The following is a 21,002-nucleotide window of genomic DNA, read 5'->3' on the forward strand; positions in this document are numbered from 1 at the left end:
AAGGCACACACCAGAATAAACCAATAACTGCATATATAAGACGAAGAACAAATTGATGTCTCTCTCTCTCTCTCTCTCTCTCTCTCAAATCCATTTAAAAAAATAAATAATTAATTAAAAATAGCCCTGGCCAGGTAGCTTGGTTGGTTGGGGCATCACCCTGAAACACCACGGCTGTGGGTTCAATCGACAGTCAGGACACATACAAGAATCAATCAATGGCCCTAACCGGCTTGGCTCAGTGGATAGAGCCTTGGCTTTTGGACTGAAGGGTCCCAGGTTCGATTCCGGTCACGGGCATGTACCTTGGTTGCGGGCACATCACCAGTAGGGCGTGTGCAGGAGGCAGCTGATCGATGTTTCTCTGTCATCGATGTTTCTAACTCTCTATCCCTCTCCCTTCCTCTCTGTAAAAAAAAAAAAAAATCAATAAAAAAAAAGAATCAATCAAGGAGTGCATAAATAAGTGGAACAACAAATCGATGTTTCCCTCTTTCTCTCTCTCTCTCCCTTCTTCTCTCTCTAAAAATCAGTAAGTAAAAAATTAAAAACAAAAAAACAAACAAAAACCTGCATGTGGGGATATCGATGGGATCCGATACAGCATCAGATTCTAGTTTGCTTCACACTTAGGGAAATGATAAAACCACATGTTCTCCAAAAAAAGAGAATTCTTCCAAAACATGTATTTTTCTCGATTGGCTTCATGGTTGCTGCTGCCGCCCTGTCCTGACGGTGCCAAGGCACAGCTGAAGTTAGTTGCCTCCTGGGAAATGTCACGCTCGTCCCTGGCTGTAAGTCCAAAGTCACCAGGGAGGGAGATAAAAATGTACCCCTGAATCTGGGGGCGACTCCAAAACCCATCTCCACAAAAGCCCGCTGGTCAATGCGCCAGCACACCTGGAGCTTGGCAAACTCCACCCCCAGGCCTGGCTTTGGGCGCCCCCTAAAGGAACAGGAAGCTGGTCCCTAGCACCAAAGCTGCAAAAATCCAGGCCAGATGTGCGGTGGGTTTTCAGCTGCTACAAATTTTTACATATTAAAAAAAAAAAAAAAATCATGTGCATGTCAAGATGGCAAAGTCGGCCTTTCCACTGGTGGGCCCCGCTCCAGAGCTCACAGCGTGGGTGTTGAAAGGATCAGCACACCCTTCAATCTCCTGGGGCAGCAGACCCTCCTCGCCCACCCCCCCCCTCAGTCCCCAAACCCAAGCAAGGTCAATGTCAGTCCCCAAACAAAGATGCAGGTCCAGCGTTCGGGACAGCCTGTGTTTTAACCAAAGGGAATATAAATTACTCTGTGCCCAAACTAGCACTATTGTGTCCAAAAAGAGAGTAAGGCCTTGGCCGGGGAGCTCATTTGGTTAGAGCGCCGTCCGGATATGTCAAGGTTGCGGGTGCAATCCCCCGTCAGGGCACGTACAAACAGCAACCAATGAGTGCATAAATAAGTGGAACAACAAATCAGTGTTTCTCTCTCCCCCTTCTCTCTCTCTCTCAACAATTAATTTAAAAAAGAGAGAGAGAGAGAGAATAGAATTTTGAAAATAACAATGTCACGGCATAGCCCAAGGCTGTCCAGGCTGTTGGGACATGGATCAGGGCAGACTCCTGGAGAGGCTTTTACAGGGAAAACCAGTCATGGGATGGAGGGGACTCCGAAATCCCTTCACCAGAGCCCGAAGAAGCAGGTGTGCAGGTGCCCCCGTCGTGGGATCGCAGCGTGGAGATAAACCCAATCAGGATTCTCTTCGGAAATCCGCACCCAAGGGTCTCCAGACATCGTGGCCACCTCCCCAGATGCAAAGGGAAACAGAGAAAAAATCTGCAGCAGCCTCCTTCACACCCATCAGCACTTTTGCAGATCCAAAGGGAGAGGAGGTATGGACGTAGGAATATCTGATCCGAATCAGATCACCGGCTGGAAGTTTGCCTCCTCCTGGGTCCCTGGTAGGACGGGGCCTGGGGAGGCCTGCGTGGCTCTCAGTGTTCGTGGCGACAGTGGGTGTTGCCCTCGGACTGCTCCAGGACACCCAGCATCTCCTCGATGATGGCCCGCAGCGCCCGGCCCAGCTGGTCTGCGTTGTACGGCTTGCCCAGTGGAGGCACGTGGACGAAGGCTGAGCGGCCGTGACTCTGGTACAGAGAGGTGTAGTAGGTGAAGTCACAGAGGTACCTAGGCCGCGGGACATAGGGGGCAGGAGGGAGATCAAAACACAGTCAGACTAACAGACAACCTCCCTCCAGACCTCCTGTCAGACACCCAATCCCACCGGAGAGCCACAGGAGGGAAGGAACACTGCTTCCCCCTCCCCAGGTTGGCAAAATGGAAAGCAACAACCGCCTGTGAACTCCGGGGGCTGGTCTGTGTGCGGGGCGTAGGCAGTGTGACGCGCTGCTAGCGGGGAATGCACACGGCCCCCGGGGAAGGCGCTCGGGCCGGCTCGCATAATGACGAAGGCACGGTCTCTACAAACAGATCCAGTTTTTAGAACCTACCTTCGGGAGCCAGCTGCACGAGGGCACAGAAAGATAAACGAGGTGTCCGCTGCAGTGTGTGTATAACAACAGCACAACAGGAAGCAACCTGCTAGGGTCCGAATGTGTGTGTGTGTGTGTGTGTGTGTGTGTCCCCACGCCCCCGACACACAATTCATATGTTGAAGCCCTCATTCCCAATGTGATGGTATTAAGAGGTGGGGTCTTGCCCTAACTGGTTTGGCTCAGTGGATAGAGCGTCGGCCTGTGGACTGAAGGGTCCCAGGTTCGATTCCGGTCAAGGGCATGTACCTTGGTTGCGGGCACATCCCCAGTGGGAGGTGTGCAGGAGGCAGCTGATGGATGTTTCTCTCTCATCGATGTTTCTAACTCTCTATCCCTCTCCCTTCCTCTCTGTAAAAATCAATAAATAATATTTTTAAAAAAAAAGAGGTGGGGTCTTTGAGAAGTGAGAGCCCTTACCGATGGGGTTGGTGACCTTATAAAAGAGACCTCAGAGAGCTCTCTTGCTCCTCCCACCGTGTGAGGACATACAAGAAGCCAGCCATCTGGAGGAGGGCCTTCCTCAGAACATGACCGTGCCGGCACCTTGACCTTGAACTTCCCAGCCTCCAGAACTGTGAGCAATACATTTCTGTTGTTGACAAGCGCCCCCAGTCTGTGGCATTTGGTTATTGCGACTCAAACAGACTAAGACACAGCCTAAAGGTCCACTGACAGAAGAGGGGCTTAATACACTTTGGTTTGTCCACACGGCGGAAAACTATGCAACCATTTACAAGGCACATGGTAGATCCAGAGGAAGACAGAACTCGCGAAGACCCAGTCGTGTGTCCATAAGTGAAACCGAGGAAGGTAATGCTCAGGAAAATCCATGCCACGTCACCCCATCCACATAAAAGCAAAGCAAAACAGGACAAAATCCTACAGCAGCACGCCAAGTGCTCTATACATGTATGGGAACATGGAGGTGATGGGAGGGTTCGTAATTTAAGTCTCTCGTTTAACAGAGGGATCACTAGGGGGAAGGAAAGAGGGCAAGAGAATGTTTCTCAATGGGAACATATGAGAACCTAGTCTAGAATTATCGGTGCAATTTAAAACTAGTTTTAAGAAGAGATGGATAATACATTCAGTCACTCTTACATCCATCAGTCAACTAAGTTTGTCACCGGCTGCCTTAGGGCTGGAGAAGTGTAAGAAGTGTTGAGAAATCAAGGTACCAGGTGCCGAGAGGGAGTGGAACAGAGGACACAACTTGGTCTGGGAGGTAGAGGAGGCCTCGCGAAGGAGGCAACATGTTGGAGCTGAGACCTGAAAGAGGCCTTATCGGAGGGAGGCAAGTTTGGGCAGAGGCTACAGCGAGTGCAAAGGCCCTGCGGCTAGAGTGAGCCTGGTGTGTTTGAGGGACAGGAAGAGGCTGGTTGGTGGGTCTGGAATGCAATGGGTAAGGAGAGAGTGGAGGCAGATGAGGGTGGGGGAGTGGGTAGGGGCCAGACCACATAGCACCTGGGGATGGTGGGGAGAGACTGGGATTTTATTCCAGGTGCAGTGGGAGCTTTGGGGAGGATTCAGCAAGGAGGAGACATCATCTGACCTAAATTTATAAAAGACCTGTAATAGTCTCCCTTCCAAATTCATGTTCACCTGGAACCTCAGAATGAGACCTTATTTGGATAAGGGGGGTTAGCAGATGTAATTAGGTAAGAGGAGGTCATACTGGACTAGGGTGGGTCCTAAATCCAATGACTGGTGTCCTCATAAGAAGGCCATGTGGCTTAGGCCAGTGGTCGGCAAACCGCGGCTCGCGAGCCACATGTGGCTCTTTGGCCCACAAAATACTACGTGCGGGCGCGCACATACAGTGCGATTGAAACTTCGTGGCCTATGCGCAGAAGTCGGTTTTCGGCCTGGGCGAGTCTATTTTGAAGAAGTGGCGTTAGAACACTCAAGGGGCCAAAGAGCCGCATGTGGCTTACGAGCCGTGGTTTGCTGACCACTGCCCTAGCCGGTTTGGCTCAGTGGATAAAGCGTTGGCCTATGGACTGAAGGATCCCAGATTCCATTCCAGTCAAGGGCACATACCTCCTCCCTGGCCCAGGCCCTGGTCGGGGCTCGTGCAGGAGGCAACCAATCAATGTGTTTCTTTCACATCGATTATTATAGAAGACAGAGGCAGAGATTGGGGTGACACATCTACAAGCCAAGGAACGCAAAGGGTCGCTGGCAGCCGCCACAGGTCAGGAGAGAGGCAGGGAACAGACGCTCCTTCAGAGCTTCGAGAAGGAATGGACCTGCTGACCCGTTGATTGCGGACGTCCAGCCTCCAGGACTGGGAGAGAACACATTTGTGTGTGTGGTTTTGTTAGAGCCGCCGCAGGAAAACCAGGATAGAAATAGTCGGCTTGGAGGAGGACTGGCAGGAGGAACAGCAGGGAGTTGGCTGGAGCGGCATCCAGATGGGAGCCGGCAGGGACCTGGGTGGGGAGGAGGGGGCAGATCCGTACGTAACGAGTTCCAGAAGCAGAATCAGCGCGACCTGCTAAGTGTATACCCTTCGTTCCGTGGTTTATGAATGGTGAGCCTGCAGCCCTCGGAGGCCAAAGTCAACACACTCGGCTTGCTCAACACCAGCCTGGGCCAGTGGAGGAGGGGAACGCCCGCTCACACCCACTCCACGGGGCCCTACCTGCCGGCATCTTGCGAGATGGTCACCGACACGTCCAGGCCCAGCGTCGTGAGCCTCTTGCACACGGCGTCCATGTCGATGATGGAGTCGATGCTTTCGGGCCCATCCTCCACGCAGCACTGGGAGCCGGGGCAAAAGCGGCAATTGTCCAGCCCTTTGTAGCCCTTGTTGTGGCCGCACTTCTCCAGCGTGACTGTGGTTGCCATGCCCGACACGCCCACGTGCACCACGAGCTGCAGACACACAGGCAGGGCTTAACAGGATCTGCCCCTGGGACTAGGTCAAGGAGAGGGTGGCATCCTTGCTAGGCTCCACCCGGGGTTACACCGTTCCTGCCCTCTTGCTGCTGGAGTAGACCCCATAGTCACTACTGCAGAAAGGTATGCCAAGGGAAACATGCAAGGATGTTTCTGTAGCCTTTAATCCAATCAAATACTGGAAAACACGTAATTAGCTATTTGTGTGGGCTGGTTAAATAAATTATGAACCTACTATGTCGCTGTTAAAATGCCCAAAGCAGTTCTATAAGGAATGATCTCCAAGACACATTGCCAAATGCAAAAGACAAAAGTGTAACTTTTAGGAATGTAGCCTAAAAATAACCAAAGATGTGATCGTCTTTCCATGCTCACTTCCGGGTTATTTATAAAAATGAGAAAAAACATGGAAACAAGTAGCATACCCAATTATAAGAGAATGGTTATAAAAATTACCCAGTGATCAAAATAATGTTTAGGGAGGATTTTTAATGACCTAGGTGATGAAATGCTCATGACAAAGCATTTACGAAAAGCAGGATAGCAAAACTGAATACAGTTTAACTTCAACCATCAATTACTGGTGTGTATGCTTATACACAGAAGGGGCACTTAAGAAAATGTGTGAACACTTAAAATATAGGCAGCTACTGAGCACTTGACATGTGGCTGGTGCAAACTGAGATGTACAGTCAAGTGTAAAAACTATCAGATTTTGGGGATTGGGCACCAAAAAATGTAAAACGTCTCGATGATTTTTTAAAATGTTGATTGCATGTGATCATAGCAGGAACAAAGCTCCATAAGTCATCCGGGGGTGGGGTGCCCACCTCGGGTCCCAATACGGAAGCACCTGCCTTTGCCCCACTCACCTGTGGGCTGTGCTTCTCCCACAGGGCGGGGATGAGCCTCTGGACTGTCTTGTACTCGACGGGAATCTCATACACGTGCAGGTCCACGCTGTCGCCCAGGCCCAGCTTCTCCAGCTCCTGAAAGCGAGGGAGTGGGAGAGTCGGAGCATTAGGGAGCCCAGCAATAACGTGTTCCGTGGGGATAAACTGGCCGACCCTCAGAAAACAGGCGGGTGTCCTGACTCTGGGCAGAGGGGGTAGGCAAGTGTGCTGGTCTACCCCAAAGCTCTTCCCTCACCCCCTTCCCCACCCGCTCGCCTCGAACTCTATCTGCACGTCCATGCGCGGCAGGGGTGTGAGGCTGCAGCCTCTGGAGCTAGGCTCTTGGGTTTGAACCCTGCCTATGTGACCTTGGGCATGTTACTTAACCTCTCTGAGCCTCAGTTTTCTCATCTGTAAAATGGGGATTTAAAGAAAGTACTTAACCTCACAATGTGCTTATAAGAATTGAATGAACAAATTCACACTAAGAGTTCCAAGCAAAGCTCAAATAACATTGCCACTGTTACTACTGTTTTTGTTGTTACTACACTTTCCCTGGTTACACCTGATAAGAACTGTGTATAGACGTGGTGGGTGGTATATAGCAGGAGCTCAGCATGCATATGCAGAGGCTTCCCAACTCCTTAGGGAGCCTCTAACCATCTTGGGCACGAGGTGGTTTAAGAACATCATGAATTGCCCTGGCCTGTTTGGCTCAGTGGATAGAGCATTGGCCTGCGGACTCAAGGGTCACAGGTTCGATTCCAGTCAAGGGCATGTACCTTGGTTGCAGGCACATCCCCAGTGTGGGGTGTGCAGAGGCAGCTGATTGATGTTTCTCTCTCATCGATGTTTCTGACTCTCTATCCCTCTCCCTTCCTCTCTGTAAAAAATCAATAAAATATATTAAAAAAATAAAAAAGAACTTCATGAATTGTATATATACAAAAATGGGCTAGGGGTTACTGCATACACACTTTTCTGGGGAAACACTGATGCTTTCCACCAAGGGTCTGCCTGTTAGCTCCTTGTGGGCAGAGCCTATCACCTGGCTGGCCCCAGGCACAGTGCGTGGGAGGCCCAGAACCAGATTTGCTGGAGGAACAGGGTTAGGGGGTGAGGATGGGGGGCGGGGGCAGAGATATTTGGGGATGAAGATTTCAGTTCAATATGAAAATCTGGGCATTCTTCATAGTAGAATTAATACTCCAAATAATGATTATCAGTCGAGCTATTTCACATTATTCTCAGATCTCATGCAGTGCTTTGAAAATGCTATTGCTGGCGGACGTTCTCGGGGCTGTGGGCGGGTCCCAGGAGCAGCATTTGTGTGACTGGCCTCCGTGAATCTGCCACAGGTGAGTTCTTGCATCTCCTCCAGCGGCTTCAGGATTTCCTTATCTGGTCGCCCGACCTTGCTATCCCTGCTGCCCAATGCCACACCCAATCACTGCAGTTTACTCTGGAGAGCATCTGACGCCTGGAAAAGCAGGTCTCTCCTCACTGATAGGTAATTCCAAACTGCTCCCCAAAGAGGGTGCAGCAGGTCACCTGGAACAAGGACACCTGGAGGGTGGGTGGGGCATGATGGGGGGGTGTGGGCGGCCAGGCGGGGGTGGGGGTGGGTGGGAGGGGTGTCGCAAATGCCAACACCAGGAACTAGAACCCCTTCCCTCTCATCAAGCCCAGTGACTTGTGGGACCAGGAAGGACCCCCAGAGATATCCCACAGCTGGACAGATGAGGGCAGAGTACAACCCTCCACCCCGAACACTGGCGCTCGGTGAGCTGCAGACCGTGGCTGGGACGGTTGGTTGTGGGGGTGTGGGGGTTATGCTCTGTGTGATATTGATTTTATTTTTATTTTTTAAAAATGTCTTCACTAATATGTGTTTATTAATTTGAGAGAGAGGAGCGGTAGAAACATCAATGATGAGAGAAAAATCATCGATCGGCTGCCTCCTGCACGCCCCACACTGGGGATTGAGCCCGTACCCCGGGCATGTGCCTTGACCAGAAATCGAACCTTGACCTCCTGATTCATAGGTCAGTGCTCAACCAATGACCCTCACGGGCGGGGCTGAAATTGATTTTAAAACATTAAAATACACTAAAGAGGAACTTTGTAAAGTATTTCATTTCCCCACCATCATTTGTCGTCATCATTCGCATTTGCATTCTTCCAGCTCCCCTTCCACCTAAACCTCCACTCTCTGGACTGTGCGGTGGGACCAGGGAAGACATTCTTTGAGGATCTGAGATTCAGAGACAGGGCAGGCACATGCGGCCGGCGTGCAACCAGGCCTCCTGCCTGACCAGATTGCTTTTCGCCCCGTCAAACCCCCGAGAAGCGCGGGAGGTGTCAGCTCTGAGCACCATTCCAGCTCCCCAATTTCATAAACGTTCACCCAGGTTCCACACACTGAAGTGATTATTATGGCCACACAAACATGGACAGACCACCATTTGCTTGAGGTTTGCTGGTTACACCTGAATTTTGTTTGTCAACTCGATTTGGAGACCAGGTCCCACTGTGTTCTGCCCCACAGTGTCCCCGCCTCCTGACCCCCAAGGCAGAATCTAAAATCGTATCACACCACCCTGGCCAGTGTGGCTTAGCTGGCTGGGCGCCATCCCGTGCACAGAAAAGTCGCCAGTTCGATTCCCCGTCAGGGCACATGCCCAGGTTGCGGGCTTGATCCCCAGTAGGGGGTGTGCAGGAGGCAGCCGATCAATGATTCTCATCATTGATGCTTCTATCTCATCTCTCCCCCTCTCCCTTCCTCTCTGAAATCAATAATTAAAAGAAATCGTTAATCCCTAGCCAGTTTGGCTCAGTGGATAGAGTGTCAGCCTGCGGACTGAAGGGTCCCGGGTTCGATTCCAGCCAAGGGTACATGCCTGGGTTGCGGGCTCAGTCCCCAGTGTGGGGCATGCAGGAGGCAGCCGATCAATGATTCTCTCTCATCATTGATGTTTCTAGCTCCCTCTCTGAAATAAAAATATACATATAAAAAACGTCAATGGAAAAAATATCTTTTAAAAAGCCGTTGAGGTAAATTTTACATTATGTATATTTTACCACAATAAAAAATGACTTAGAAGTCAAGAAAAATATTAAATTACATTTATCTTCTTATTTACTTCTCTATAGAGAAAAAGCAAACATAATATAATACTAAGAATTGGGAAATTTGGGCATGAAAAAGACTTCTTTGTATTATTCTTATAACTTGTCAAAAATTTAGATGAATGGGGATAAAGATGGTTGCTTCCTCTCCGCACAAGCTGGGAGGAGTCTCCAGCAAAGGCTTTATCTGGTTTAGGGTAAATCATCTCGTCCATCCTTACACCCCACCAACCATGACCCCACCTGTTCTCACCCTCCTGTCCTCACTGCTTGGAATTTTCCTGCCTTACCCCACGTCTTCTTCCTGTGCCCGGGCAACCTTTTCTGGCAACAGAAAACAGGTTTAAAGTCCAGAAATTGACCTGGCTGGTGTGGCTCAGTTGGTTGAGTGTCATCCCATGCACCAAAAGGTCTCGGGTTCGATTCCAGGTCAGGGCACATGCCCAGGTTGCAGGCTTGATCCCCAGTAGGGGGCATGCAGGAGGAAGCCAATCTTTGTTTCTCTCTCTCCCTCTCCCTTCCTCTCTCTCTCTAAAAAAAAAAAGAAAAAGTACAGAAATTAAAAGAATCCATTTCTCAGGCTGAGTGAGGACTTATCTGTTCAGAGTCTCAGTCAGTAAGTTGTCCCAAGAGCAGAGATCAAGGATGCTACTACAGTAGGTCCTCGGGTTACATTGGAGATCGGTTCCGTCGGAACCCACCTACATAAGCACCTACGTCACTCACATGGAGCACACACACAGCAGTAATGAAGTGAAACAGTAAAAAAAGATTTTAAAGAAAGATAACAATTCCTTGTGGTAAATACAGTAAATAATAAAAAAAAAACATAAAGCACATGCCCTAACTGGTTTGGCTCAGTGGCTAGAGCGGTTTGGCTCAGTGGATAGAGCGTCGGCCTGCAGACTCAAGGGTCCCAGGTTCGATTCCGGTCAAGGGCATGTACCTTGGTTGCGGGCACATCCCCAGTAGGGGGTGTGCAGGAGGCAGCTGATCGATGTTTCTCTCTCATCGATGTTTCTAACTCTCTATCCCTCTCTCTCCTCTCTGTAAAAAATCAATAAAATATATTTAAAAAAACATAAAGCACATATGTACATACGTCGAAATGACAGAACTTTTTTTTATATAAATAAATGGGAGATGGCGACATAACTACGAAACGACCTACGTCGAGTCTGACGTAACCGAGGGCTGCCTGTAATTTGATTAGTGACCAATCCAAGCAATCCTCTCTGGGGAACAGAAACCCTCCCTGTGGCCACCATGACATAGGATGTGCCAAGGCCGGACGCCCGGCTCTGGCGGCAGATCCTCCCCACAAACCCTCTCTGCCCTCTTCTCCAGCATAAGCGCGATGCCCCTTGCCCACATCACCTTAGCGGTAGGAAATGAGCTGGGAGCCACAGAACGAGTCACCATCTTGATCTAACCTTTGTTCCTCGTGTTCTCTGGGTGCCAAGCTAGCCCCTTCCCAACTGGGGGAAAAATCTAAACGATGAAAACCACCCAAGTGTGGGGTCACCCCTCAGTCCCCAGAAATCAAAGAAGATGCACACACGTCGTGTCCAGCAGCCCCATAGCAAGCCATCCGCCTCTTGGCAAAGACCCTGATGGGAGCAAACCCTGACGTCTCCGAATGCCACGTCAGTGGGAGGAGGGGGTGAATCGGGAAAAGAGCCAGTTGCCCCCCTGCACCAAACCAGGCTGAGCAAAAGCAACTGGCACACTTGGGTACAGAGGCTGTGCCACACGTTCAAGACCAAGCAAAACTCTACGGTGACCGAGCTCAGGATGGCAGCTGTCCCTGGGGCTGGACAGGGTATGGGCGGGGGGGGGTGGGGGGTGGGAGGGGAGACAGGAGAGAACATTCTAGGTGGACAGCATTGGAGCTTTGGAGACGTGGGCATAAATACTTTTCTCCGAAGTGAGGGGGATACTGCAGATCAGTACATGTCGGTCTATGCAAATTATTCTCCAATTTTAAAAAGGGTAATGGAGGTCAAAGAGCAGCTATCAAGTTCCTCTGAAGTTATGAGAAGTGGGTGACCAGCAATCTCGCTCAATTCTTTGCTTCTAAACACTTTCTGTCCCAACAGGGCCAACTGGTTCTCCTGGGGGGCTGGCAGCACACCCCAAGTCCCACAACAATTTGCAGCGAGCGCCGAGCATATCCGTGAAAGGAAGGGAACGGCCGGGGCGTCCCAGACGGTGCATTGTCCATACCCTGTCTACCTGACGAGACTCCACCGCTCGGACGCGTCTGACCGATTCCCTTGACCCCACAACAAAGACCCTCTTTGTTCCCTGCTTAATAGCCTTAGCAGGTCTGTCTAGACTCCGCTGTGGCAGTCATTGTCCTGTGAAGTCACCAGGACTGTGACCCGGCTCCTCCCTGCCTGCTCAGGCAGGGAATGCTCCAGACGGCCCCAAGCCAAGGGGTCCTGGCCCTTGACACCTACACCTGCCTGGGCCTCCTAGGAAGAGAGACACGCAGCTGGTGCCCCAGGCCACCGGGGAGAGACAGGACACGTGAAAAACAACCTCTCCTGCAGGAGGTGCTGAGGAGCCCCATCCTGGGGAAAGACCAAAGTGTGGGGTCACCCCTCAGTCCCCAGAACTCCCACCTCCTGAAGTGGCTGGTGAGGGTCACCTAAGGCTGAAGAAGGAAGGTCCCATGAAAGAAGGGGAGCAAAAGACAGAGAGAAATGGAGTAGGAAAGGAAGAGAGACTCACAGAGAGGCCGAGAGAAATAGAAAAACAAAGAGAAACAGAGATGGAGAGAGATGTAAAGAGAAGGGGAGAGAGACACAGATTGAGACAGAGAACGAGAGAGGCCCACAGAGAGGCCAAGAGAAACTGAAAGAGACAGAGGGGGGGAGAGAGAGAGATACGGGTATAAAGAGAGAAAGATGGAGAGAGAAGAGGAGAGACAGACAGGGAGAGAAGTTAGCTGGTCCCCGAGAGAGGAGGAGAGGTGCCTTCTCCAGATGGCAACCTGGGCTTCTGAAAAAATCAGTTGGGACAGAAAGTGACGCTGCCCACGCTGTGTAACCAAACCCCCATCTTCAGCCTCAGGTGACAGACAACTGTTCCTGCAACTTGAGTCTGGACCACACTCGAGGCCTATTTCTCGAGGTATCGATTTGACCTATCAACAGCTGCACTCTTTCCGAAGGCCAATCTGCTTTATCCAGGGCAACTACGAGTACCCATGCGAGCTCCGAGCTCCGGGCAACCCCTGGGTGGAGCGTGCAGACAAGCGGGGACAAGCACAGCAAGCGGCGTCCTAGCACAGGCAAGACTCACGTGGTGGCAACAAAGTCAGCAGAGAGGTCTGCATCTTGGGGAGGCCGGTAGCTGAGAGGGGCAGAAGGGGCTGGAATGTTCTAAACCCTGATCCGGACGCAGGTGACGTGAGGTGCACGTGCTAATATTCCACGGAGTTATACGAAGTGTGGGTACTCAGAGGTTATCTGTACCACTCCAGTTTTGTTTTTTAAAAAAACAACAGAGAAACGATCGGATCTGGGCAGGTTGGTGTGTTTTGAGCTGGGGAATGGTGGAAAATCTCTTCTTGTTTCATAAGCTTGAGGTTTAAGAAAACGGAAAGTCTTCCAGAGGCCAGGTCTGGAGAGATGAGCGACAGAAACAGAAGGTGTATTTCCCCTCAGGCCACAGCCTGAAAAGCAGCCATCCTCCCCCCGCCCCCCGCCCCCATCCAAGTCCCAAAGCTGGGAGGGGGGATTTCCAAAGATTGTTTAATTGATTTTTCTCCTATTTAGATGCAGATCATCATGTCTGGGGCCCAGGAATCCAGACACACGGCTTTGTGTCCACTCAGCCCCGTGAAGGCTCCGGTCTGAAACTCGCACAAAGCCAGACACACAAGTCTTCAGAAACACGCTGTTTCCTTTTTGTCTGGGGCTCCAGGGAGCGGGTGCTCTGAGCAAGGGCTCGGACATGCTCCCATCTGCAGGGTCCCGGGGACCCCGTCCCTGGGTGATAATTTTTTTAAAAGGTGCTAAGATTTTTGAGGTCTGGAGTAAGGGTGATAAAAAAAAGGTGGGGGCGCTCCAATGAGGGGTTGACCCATCAAAGTTTCAACTTGAATTTTTCTCCAAATTCAGGGCTCTGGCGTGGAAAGCACGCAATGCTTTAAATCAAGCAGCGAATGGGCTAGGATTAACTGGAGTTTGGCTCCGGTCTCTGCAGATCTGATTTATATAAGGAGAAAACGTTTCTCTCTTTCTCTCTGCCCATTGTTCCCTGGTCTGTCCCTCCAAATGCCCCATCTGACAAAGAAACTGGAAGGCTCACTGGTGGACACCCTGCTCAGGAAAGACGCCCCCCACCCCCAATATACACAGCTTTCTCTTCCCTCGGCTGCAAGGAGGTACCACCCCCCAAGATGAACACATCCCCTCATATCCCTGCCTGGTCCCCCCAAAACATGGCTGGGGCATGGGGCGCTTCTGAGGCAGTGCCATTCCAGTTTTTTGTCTGTGTGGCTTCAGATAATTCTCTCCGGGCCTCAGTGTCCTCATCTGTCAAGTGAGTGCAGGAATAACTGCTCCTAGCCATGCAGGAGTTGTTAGGAAAATCCGGAGTGCTGGGCTGCAGAGCAGCGCTCAACACACGTACGCTACAGCGGTTGCTATCTGCGAAGACGTGTGCATCAGACTGAAATATTTCATAGGACGCGTCACGGGAGATGCTCTCATTGTAGATTCCTCCTTTCTTTGGTGCCAAATATTGCCAGGGGCAGCCCAGCCCCAAGAAGGATGCCTACCCTTCATGTCTGAGTTACCTGGACTGCAATCCAGCTGGCGTTCACGGTGTGCTCCCCAAAAGGACCAAACCCTAAAAAAAACAAAACAGTAAAAGCAGCATGTCACCGCAGAGTGGCCCTTCTGAGCCTGCCAGGGTCAGGCTGTGGCCTCCACCCAGAACAGAGCAGGGAGCTGCAGGAGCAGCTGCCACCTGGGGCAATGTCGGGGGTGTGAGGGGGGGGAGGCCCTGTCCTGAGTTCTGGGGCACACCCAGTGGTGCTTCACAGCCGCCCCCACACACGTGTCTGCTCTTAATGGAACCTGTGTGTTCTTTTCTGTCCTTACTTTCATGTGACTCTCGTGCCCGGCAAAGGGCCAGTGGCCTCCTTTTGCTCCAGAAAAGTCTGGTCTTACTCTCTTCTCAACGTCCTCCCCTGTCCTTGACCCAACGTACAGTTATTTTCTCACGGTCTTCCTGCGAGGCCTCTCCCCCTTTCTGGAAATGCAGGGGGCTGTAGGCACTCTGTGAGTTACCACTGAATGAAGAGTGGCCCTGGCCCTGGCCGGCGTGGCTCAGTTGGTTGGTGTCACCCCGCGTGCCCCAAGGTTACAGGTTCAATTCCCTATCCGGGCACTTAGCCAGGTTGCAATCGATATTTCGCTCTGAAATTGATGTTTTCCTCTCTCCCTCTCCCTCTCTAACAATCAATAAGAAATCTTAAAAAAAGGAAGAAAGAAAAAGAATGGCCCTTAAGGGATGCATGTGGGTGTCTCCCAGGCCAGGCTGCCCAGACACCACCCCACCACCCTCCTCCCCACTTGCTCTTACTCCAGCCCCATGTGCAAACCAAGACGGGGAAATGTGCTCAGAGCTCTGTGTGCACTGTGGCATTCAGCTTCACTGCATCCCTTTTCAAGAAAGGGTATTCTTGGGCCCATTTTACAGGAGCCAGACTGAGGCCCAGAAAGGGGAAGCCAGCTGCCCAAGTCACCCCGGGAAGAGACGGGAGAGCCGAAGAGCTGGGATTCAAACACAGACCCGTGAATCCCTGGCCTCCCTCTTCTCACGACCCTGTCACCTGCCTAAAGAAACAAGCATCTCCAAGGGAGGCTGCCCGGGAAGCCTGGGTCATCCAGGTGGGCCCAGGGTCCCAAATAGTGTCACGGCCTTGGAACAGCTGGACCGCACCCCCAAGCTGAGTCAGGACCTCTCCGCTCCCTCCCTCCTCTGGCATGAACTGAGAAGTCCTAGCTCAGCCACTCACAGACAGGGTGACCTCTGTGACCCTCAGGTTCCCCCTCTGCAAAACAGAGGCAGGTGAGATGTCATGAGCTCAGGTAAGGACAATGCCCAGTCTGATGGCTGCCTGCACAGCTGGCCACAGAGCAACAAATAAGCGGCCAGAGGACGCTGCTGGGGGCGGGACCCTCTCCCCAGTCACACACACCTGTGAGTCAGGTGCGGGGCTTCTCCCCTCTTCCCAGGAACCCCGGGGCTAGTCCCCCCCTCCCAAGCCACCTGTGTGGACCTCAGCTGGACTTCCCACGGGGACCTCCAGAAGGCGAGTCAAAATGACTCCCCAGTCGCACGCCCAGCGGAAGTTGACACCCACGTGGTCCTGAGGCGAGTAACCTCCTGGAGGAACAGTTATTTTAGGGGAGCTGGTGACAGCGGGGGGCCAGGCTCACCCACAAACAGCCCGGGTAGAAAAGATTTTGACCAAGACGGTGCTTGGGACAACCGGGAGAGTGGCTGGGCACCCGAAGTCCCTGAGCTCCACCCAGCCTGCCTCAGGGGGTGGGGGGGAGTCGTCCCATTAGCGCAGGACTCGGGGAGCAGTGGCTAGCAGAAGGGTCATCTGTCACCGGGGCGCTTCCTGCCCACAAATCGGCCTTTGTCCCTTGGGGCGGGGGTGGGGACAGGCCCGACCTCGGGAGGTGCAGGGAGGAGTCCAGTCCAGCTCACCCGCGGGGCAGACGGAACAGCAGGTGCCCGCAGGGTCACTGTGTCCACCCGGGGAAGGACGGACGCCAGAGGAGACTGCTCAGCGCGGGGCACTCCACTGGACCCCCACGCCCTTGCCTGCCCGGACCCTGATACTGGAGCCACAGGGGCGCCCCCTTCTCCACTTTCTACGTTGCACGGACCGAGCTGAGCTCCCGCGGGCGATGACATCTTCCAAACGTGGCATGACTTCCAGCACCTGCCCGGCCCGGGCAACGCGTCCCACCCCCGGCCCCGGCCGCCCCGGCCCCGGCCGCCGCCATCAGCGCGTACCCGTCACCACCACCGCCTTCCGGGGCTGCTCCATGGCGTTCGGGCTGCGCCTCCGACCCGCTGGAGTCCGGACTGGCGCGCCCTACGCCGCCGGAGCCCGGCCCCCGGCCCCGCCCCGGCCCCGCCCACGCCCCTGGTCTCGCCCCGCCCGCGCCGCCCGGCGGGCGCCCCCACGCCCCCACCCCCAGCTCGGCCCGAAATGCCTGCAGGCACCGCTCCAAGACCGGCATTCAACCCAGGAGCGCCCGGCTCCCCACCCCGCAGAGCCTCAGTTTTCCCACTTGTAACGGGGACAGTTTGTACCGTAGGATGTGGCCGCTTGAAATCACTGAATCAGGCGCTAGGGACAAGCTGGTCTCTTATTCCACAAGTGTTCATTGAGTGCCTGCCTGAATTACCTGGGGTTCTCTCACTTCCCTATAAGCAAGATTCCTTTCGTCCTGTTTTGCAGAAGGGGAACCTGAGGCACAGTTCGGAAGGCCACTCGGCTAGAGCCTCCTGGAATCACAGAAGTGACATTCAGGCCAGGGGGCTAAGCTAAGCAATAGTTGGGTGGTGCTGGAAGGTTCTCTGCAGGCTTCTATGTTGCTAAGGAGGCTGATGTGGCCCAGAGACCTCAGCCTCTCCTCCCTCTTATCTCCCCACACTCACCCCAGGGGCTCTACATTTGCTGTTTCCTCTGCCTGGAACACGCCCAGCAGTTACCACAAACCTAGCCTCTTCCTCTCCTTCGGGGCTCAGCTGGAATGTCACCTCTTCCTAGAAGCCCTCTCTGGCTGTCACCTCCTCCTAGGGGCCCTTCTAACGGGCTGAACTCACCACCACCCAGGGGGTCCATCTCATTTCCTTATTTCACTAAAAGAAATCATTCCTTGATAGGTGCAGCTTTCCTGGTTTATTTCCCATTTCCTATAACAGAAGGGTTAGAACTTACATGCTAAGAGTGTGTCTCTATTACATCTGTGTCCCTGCACTCAGCACAAGCCTAGCACACAGTTGATCTCCCACCAACCTTCATCAGAGGTCACAATTCCTCCAAAAACAGCCAGAAAAATAAAGCTGTGTTTCTGGCCACATCCTCAGAAACAGGGCTGCACATTAGACATGGGTCACTGATGTCTCATTCCAAGCAGCTTGGCTCTGCTGAGCCAGGGTGCTGCTGAAGTACCAGCTGCCTCTGGCCCAGGCCTCAGACTACCCAGGGCAGAGGTCTGTGGACGACCCAGAGCCCTGTTTGCAAGCTCAGACTGGAGGTCACATTCTCCGTGACTATTTGGGTCTCTGGCAGCTTCAGGTAGAATTCAGAAAAATCAGAGCAGGTCTGGTCTGACCGGAAGAGTGAGACCCAAACCAAGTGGGAGAAGAGAACAGAATGAAAATCTCACCCAGAATCCAGTTTTATAGTTTAAACATGTAGTAAGTGTCTGGTAGAAAGCGCACATGTTGCTAGAAGCCCAGGATGTGAAGAGAGGGAAGTCACAGAGGGTTTCATTTTCCCCAACAAAGGGAGGAAACTGAAACACCCAGCCTCAGCCCTGATGGGGGAAACTGAGTCCCATGCTGCTGCCAAGAGTGATTGGGGGTAAAGGCTTGGGTTCACTGGTACCTGAACCATCCATGGATCCTATTCAAGTGGATAACTGGAATTCTCTTTTTAAATCTCCCAAAATCCTTAAAGGGACTAGTCTTACGCCATTTTGCAAGTGAGAAAACTGAGGCCCACGACAGCTAAGCCACTTGTCCCAGGTCACATATGGGAGGGGTTTGGGATTTGGATTAAGAGCATATGGGCATATCCTTAGGGGAGGGCAAGCGTGCGCGCGCGCGCGCGCACGCGCGCACACACACACACACACACACACACACATTCCTGGCTGGAGCTGCCAAGATGTGCACTCAAGGATGGGCTTTGCAAAGATGTAATCACTAATGCAATGCCCATGCAGGTTAAATGAAGGCTCAGAGAGGAGGATGGAGAACTAGAAACTAGATTTACATTGGAAAGCCAAGCGCAATAAAATGGTACGGCTTCGGTGAAAAAATGTTTTTTTGTTTGTTTTTTAAATATATATTTTATTGATTTTTTTACAGAGAGGAAGGGAGATGGATAGAGAGTTAGAAACATCCATCAGCTGCCTCCTGCACACCTCCTACTGGGGATGTGCCTGCAACCAAGGTACATGCCCTTGACGGGAATTGAACCCGGGACCCTTCAGTCCGCAGGCCGACGCTCTATCCACTGAGCCAAACCAGACAGGGCTCAGTGAAAAAATGTTGGACAGCCCTGGCCAGTGCGGCTCAGTTGGGTGAGTGTCCTTCCGTGTACCAAAGGGTCACTGCTTCCATTTCCAGTCAGGGCACATACCTAGGTTTCTGGTTCAGTCCCTTACCAGGGCATGCACCAGAGGCAACCGATGGATGTTTCTCTCTCACATCGACGTTTTCCTCTCTCTCTCCCTTTCCCTACCTCTCCTTCTAAAATCAATGTTTTAAAAAAGTTTGGCAGTTCCTCAAGAAGTTACACATAGTTACCACAGGGCCTAGCAATTCAGTGCCTAGGGATAAACCCCAAACAATGGAAAGTATTAGGTGTTGAAATAGTTGTAATGAATGTTCACAACAACACTATTCACAATAGCCAAACCATCAAAATAAAATGTCCATCAAGGGATGAATGGATAAACAAAATGTGGTTTGCCATGGAATATTACTCAGCCATAAACATGAACGAAGTTCTGATATATGCATGGATGAACCTTGAAAACACCGTGCCAAGTTAAGGAAGCCAGTCACAAAAGGCCACATAGTGTATGATTCCATCTACATGCAATGTCCTCAACAGCAAATCCATAGAGACAGGAAGCAGATTAGTGGATGCCAGGGGTAGGGGAAGGGGTACGGGGAGTGACTACTAATGGGGACAGGGTTTCCTTTTGAGTTGATGAAATGTTCTGGAACTAGCTAGAGGTGATGGTTTGCAGCATGGTGATTATATTTAATGCTACTGAACTGTACACTTTAAAATGGTTTAAGTGGTGTTTTATATTATGTATACTTTATCATAATTTTTAAAAAGCCAATGTGGAAGCATTTATGAATGAGAAACAAATGCAAGAGAAAGACAGATACACACAAATATAATTGCAAAGGCAGCAAAAATCTCAGCAAGGAAGAATAAGAAATTGATAACACTGGGTCCTTTGGGGAGGGAACCAGAATGTGGGAAGGGAGGTGAAAATGGGGGTGGAGGGGAGATACCGCCAAGATTTCTTGCACCATGTACACATATCAATTACCCAGAAATAAAGACAATACACACTTTCTTTTTTAAAACAAACAAACAAAAAACCCCACACAAAACACCACTAGAGTTTTAAAAATTGTGGTAAAATACCCATAACATAAAATGTACAAAGTAAGTATACAGTTCAGTGGTATTAAATATATTTACATTGTTGTGCAACCAATCTATAAAAAATTTTTTCTCTCATAACGGTTAAACTATAAAACTATTTTTCTATAAAACTTTTTTTTCTCTCATGACGGTAAAACTCTGTCCCCATTAAACACTAACTCCCTAGCCCTCAGCCCCTGGCACCCACACTTCTACATTCTGTGTCTATGAATCTGAATATTGTAGGTATCTACACTAATAAAAGAGTAAGATGCAAATTGACCGTACTTTCACAATGCCCACCAGCCAATCAGGAGTGAGTATGCAAATTAACCCAACAAAGACGGCGGGTTAATTTGCATTCGCAGGGACCAAGTGGCTGGGGGTGGGGCGGGACACAGGCGTTCCACACTGCCCCAGCCACTCTGGGCTTCTGGGCAGCGTGGGAAGGCGGAAAGGTGGCTCTGGGCCAGAGCGAAAAGGTGGCTCCAGCTGGAGCGAAGGTGGTGCTGGCAGCCAGGGGAAGGAAGGCCCATTCTTGCACGAATCTTTGTGCATCAGGCCTTTAGTCTCATATAAGTATCCTATATAATTTGTCCTTTTGTGACTGATTTCACTTAGCATAATGTCCTCAAGGTTCATCCATATTGTAGCAGGTGTCAGAATCTCCTCCCTTTTTAAGGCTGCATAATATTCCATCATATGGATGGACTACATTTGCTTCTCCATCTATTCATCAGTGGACACTTAGGTAGATTCCATGTTTTAGCTATTGTGAATAATGCTGCTATGAACATGGTTGTGTAAGTATCTCTCATAGACCCTGTTTTCAATTCTTTTAGTCACTCAACTTATATGACTTTTTTTTTTCAAAACAGTGTAAGACTGATCACAAAGATGAACAAAAAGTAGTGCAGTTTCCATAAACCCTCTTCTCAGCTTCCCCCAGTGAAATAGTTTATCTTACTAAACCATTGTCAAAACCAGGAAATTGATACAATGTAATGGACTCGGGTAACACAACTTATTCCCCAGAGTTGTAAAAAAAAATTTCATTTGGCCCTAACTGGTTTGGCTCAGTGGATAGAGCAT

General features: G+C 51.1%; 1 protein-coding gene across 1 annotated transcript; it reads right to left on the reverse strand.

The window, feature by feature from the left end:
• Positions 1 to 519: 519 nt before the first annotated feature.
• On the reverse strand, positions 520 to 16,565 carry PGPEP1 (pyroglutamyl-peptidase I). The gene is made up of 5 exons (XM_008156401.3): positions 16,517 to 16,565; positions 14,277 to 14,329; positions 6,317 to 6,433; positions 5,188 to 5,420; positions 520 to 2,175 (listed from the first exon to the last, which is right to left on the reverse strand). The coding sequence occupies exons 1-5, from the start codon at positions 16,548 to 16,550 to the stop codon at positions 1,983 to 1,985; spliced, it is 630 nt and encodes a 209-aa protein (XP_008154623.1). The 5' UTR covers positions 16,551 to 16,565; the 3' UTR covers positions 520 to 1,982.
• Between the last annotated feature and the right edge of the window lie 4,437 nt (positions 16,566 to 21,002).

This window comes from Eptesicus fuscus, chromosome 6 (genome assembly GCF_027574615.1).
Source record: "Eptesicus fuscus isolate TK198812 chromosome 6, DD_ASM_mEF_20220401, whole genome shotgun sequence".
Classification (NCBI taxonomy): Eukaryota; Metazoa; Chordata; class Mammalia; order Chiroptera; family Vespertilionidae; genus Eptesicus; species Eptesicus fuscus.

Coding starts and splice junctions, on each gene's coding strand:
- PGPEP1 (XM_008156401.3), bottom strand. CDS start 16,550: ATGGAGCAGCCCCGGAAGGCGGTGGTGGTGACGG. Junction 14,330..16,516: donor GAAGGCGGTGGTGGTGACGG/GTACGCGCTGAT, acceptor TGTTTTTTTTAG/GGTTTGGTCCTTTTGGGGAG. Junction 2,176..5,187: donor ATCTCGCAAGATGCCGGCAG/GTAGGGCCCCGT, acceptor CCCGCGGCCTAG/GTACCTCTGTGACTTCACCT.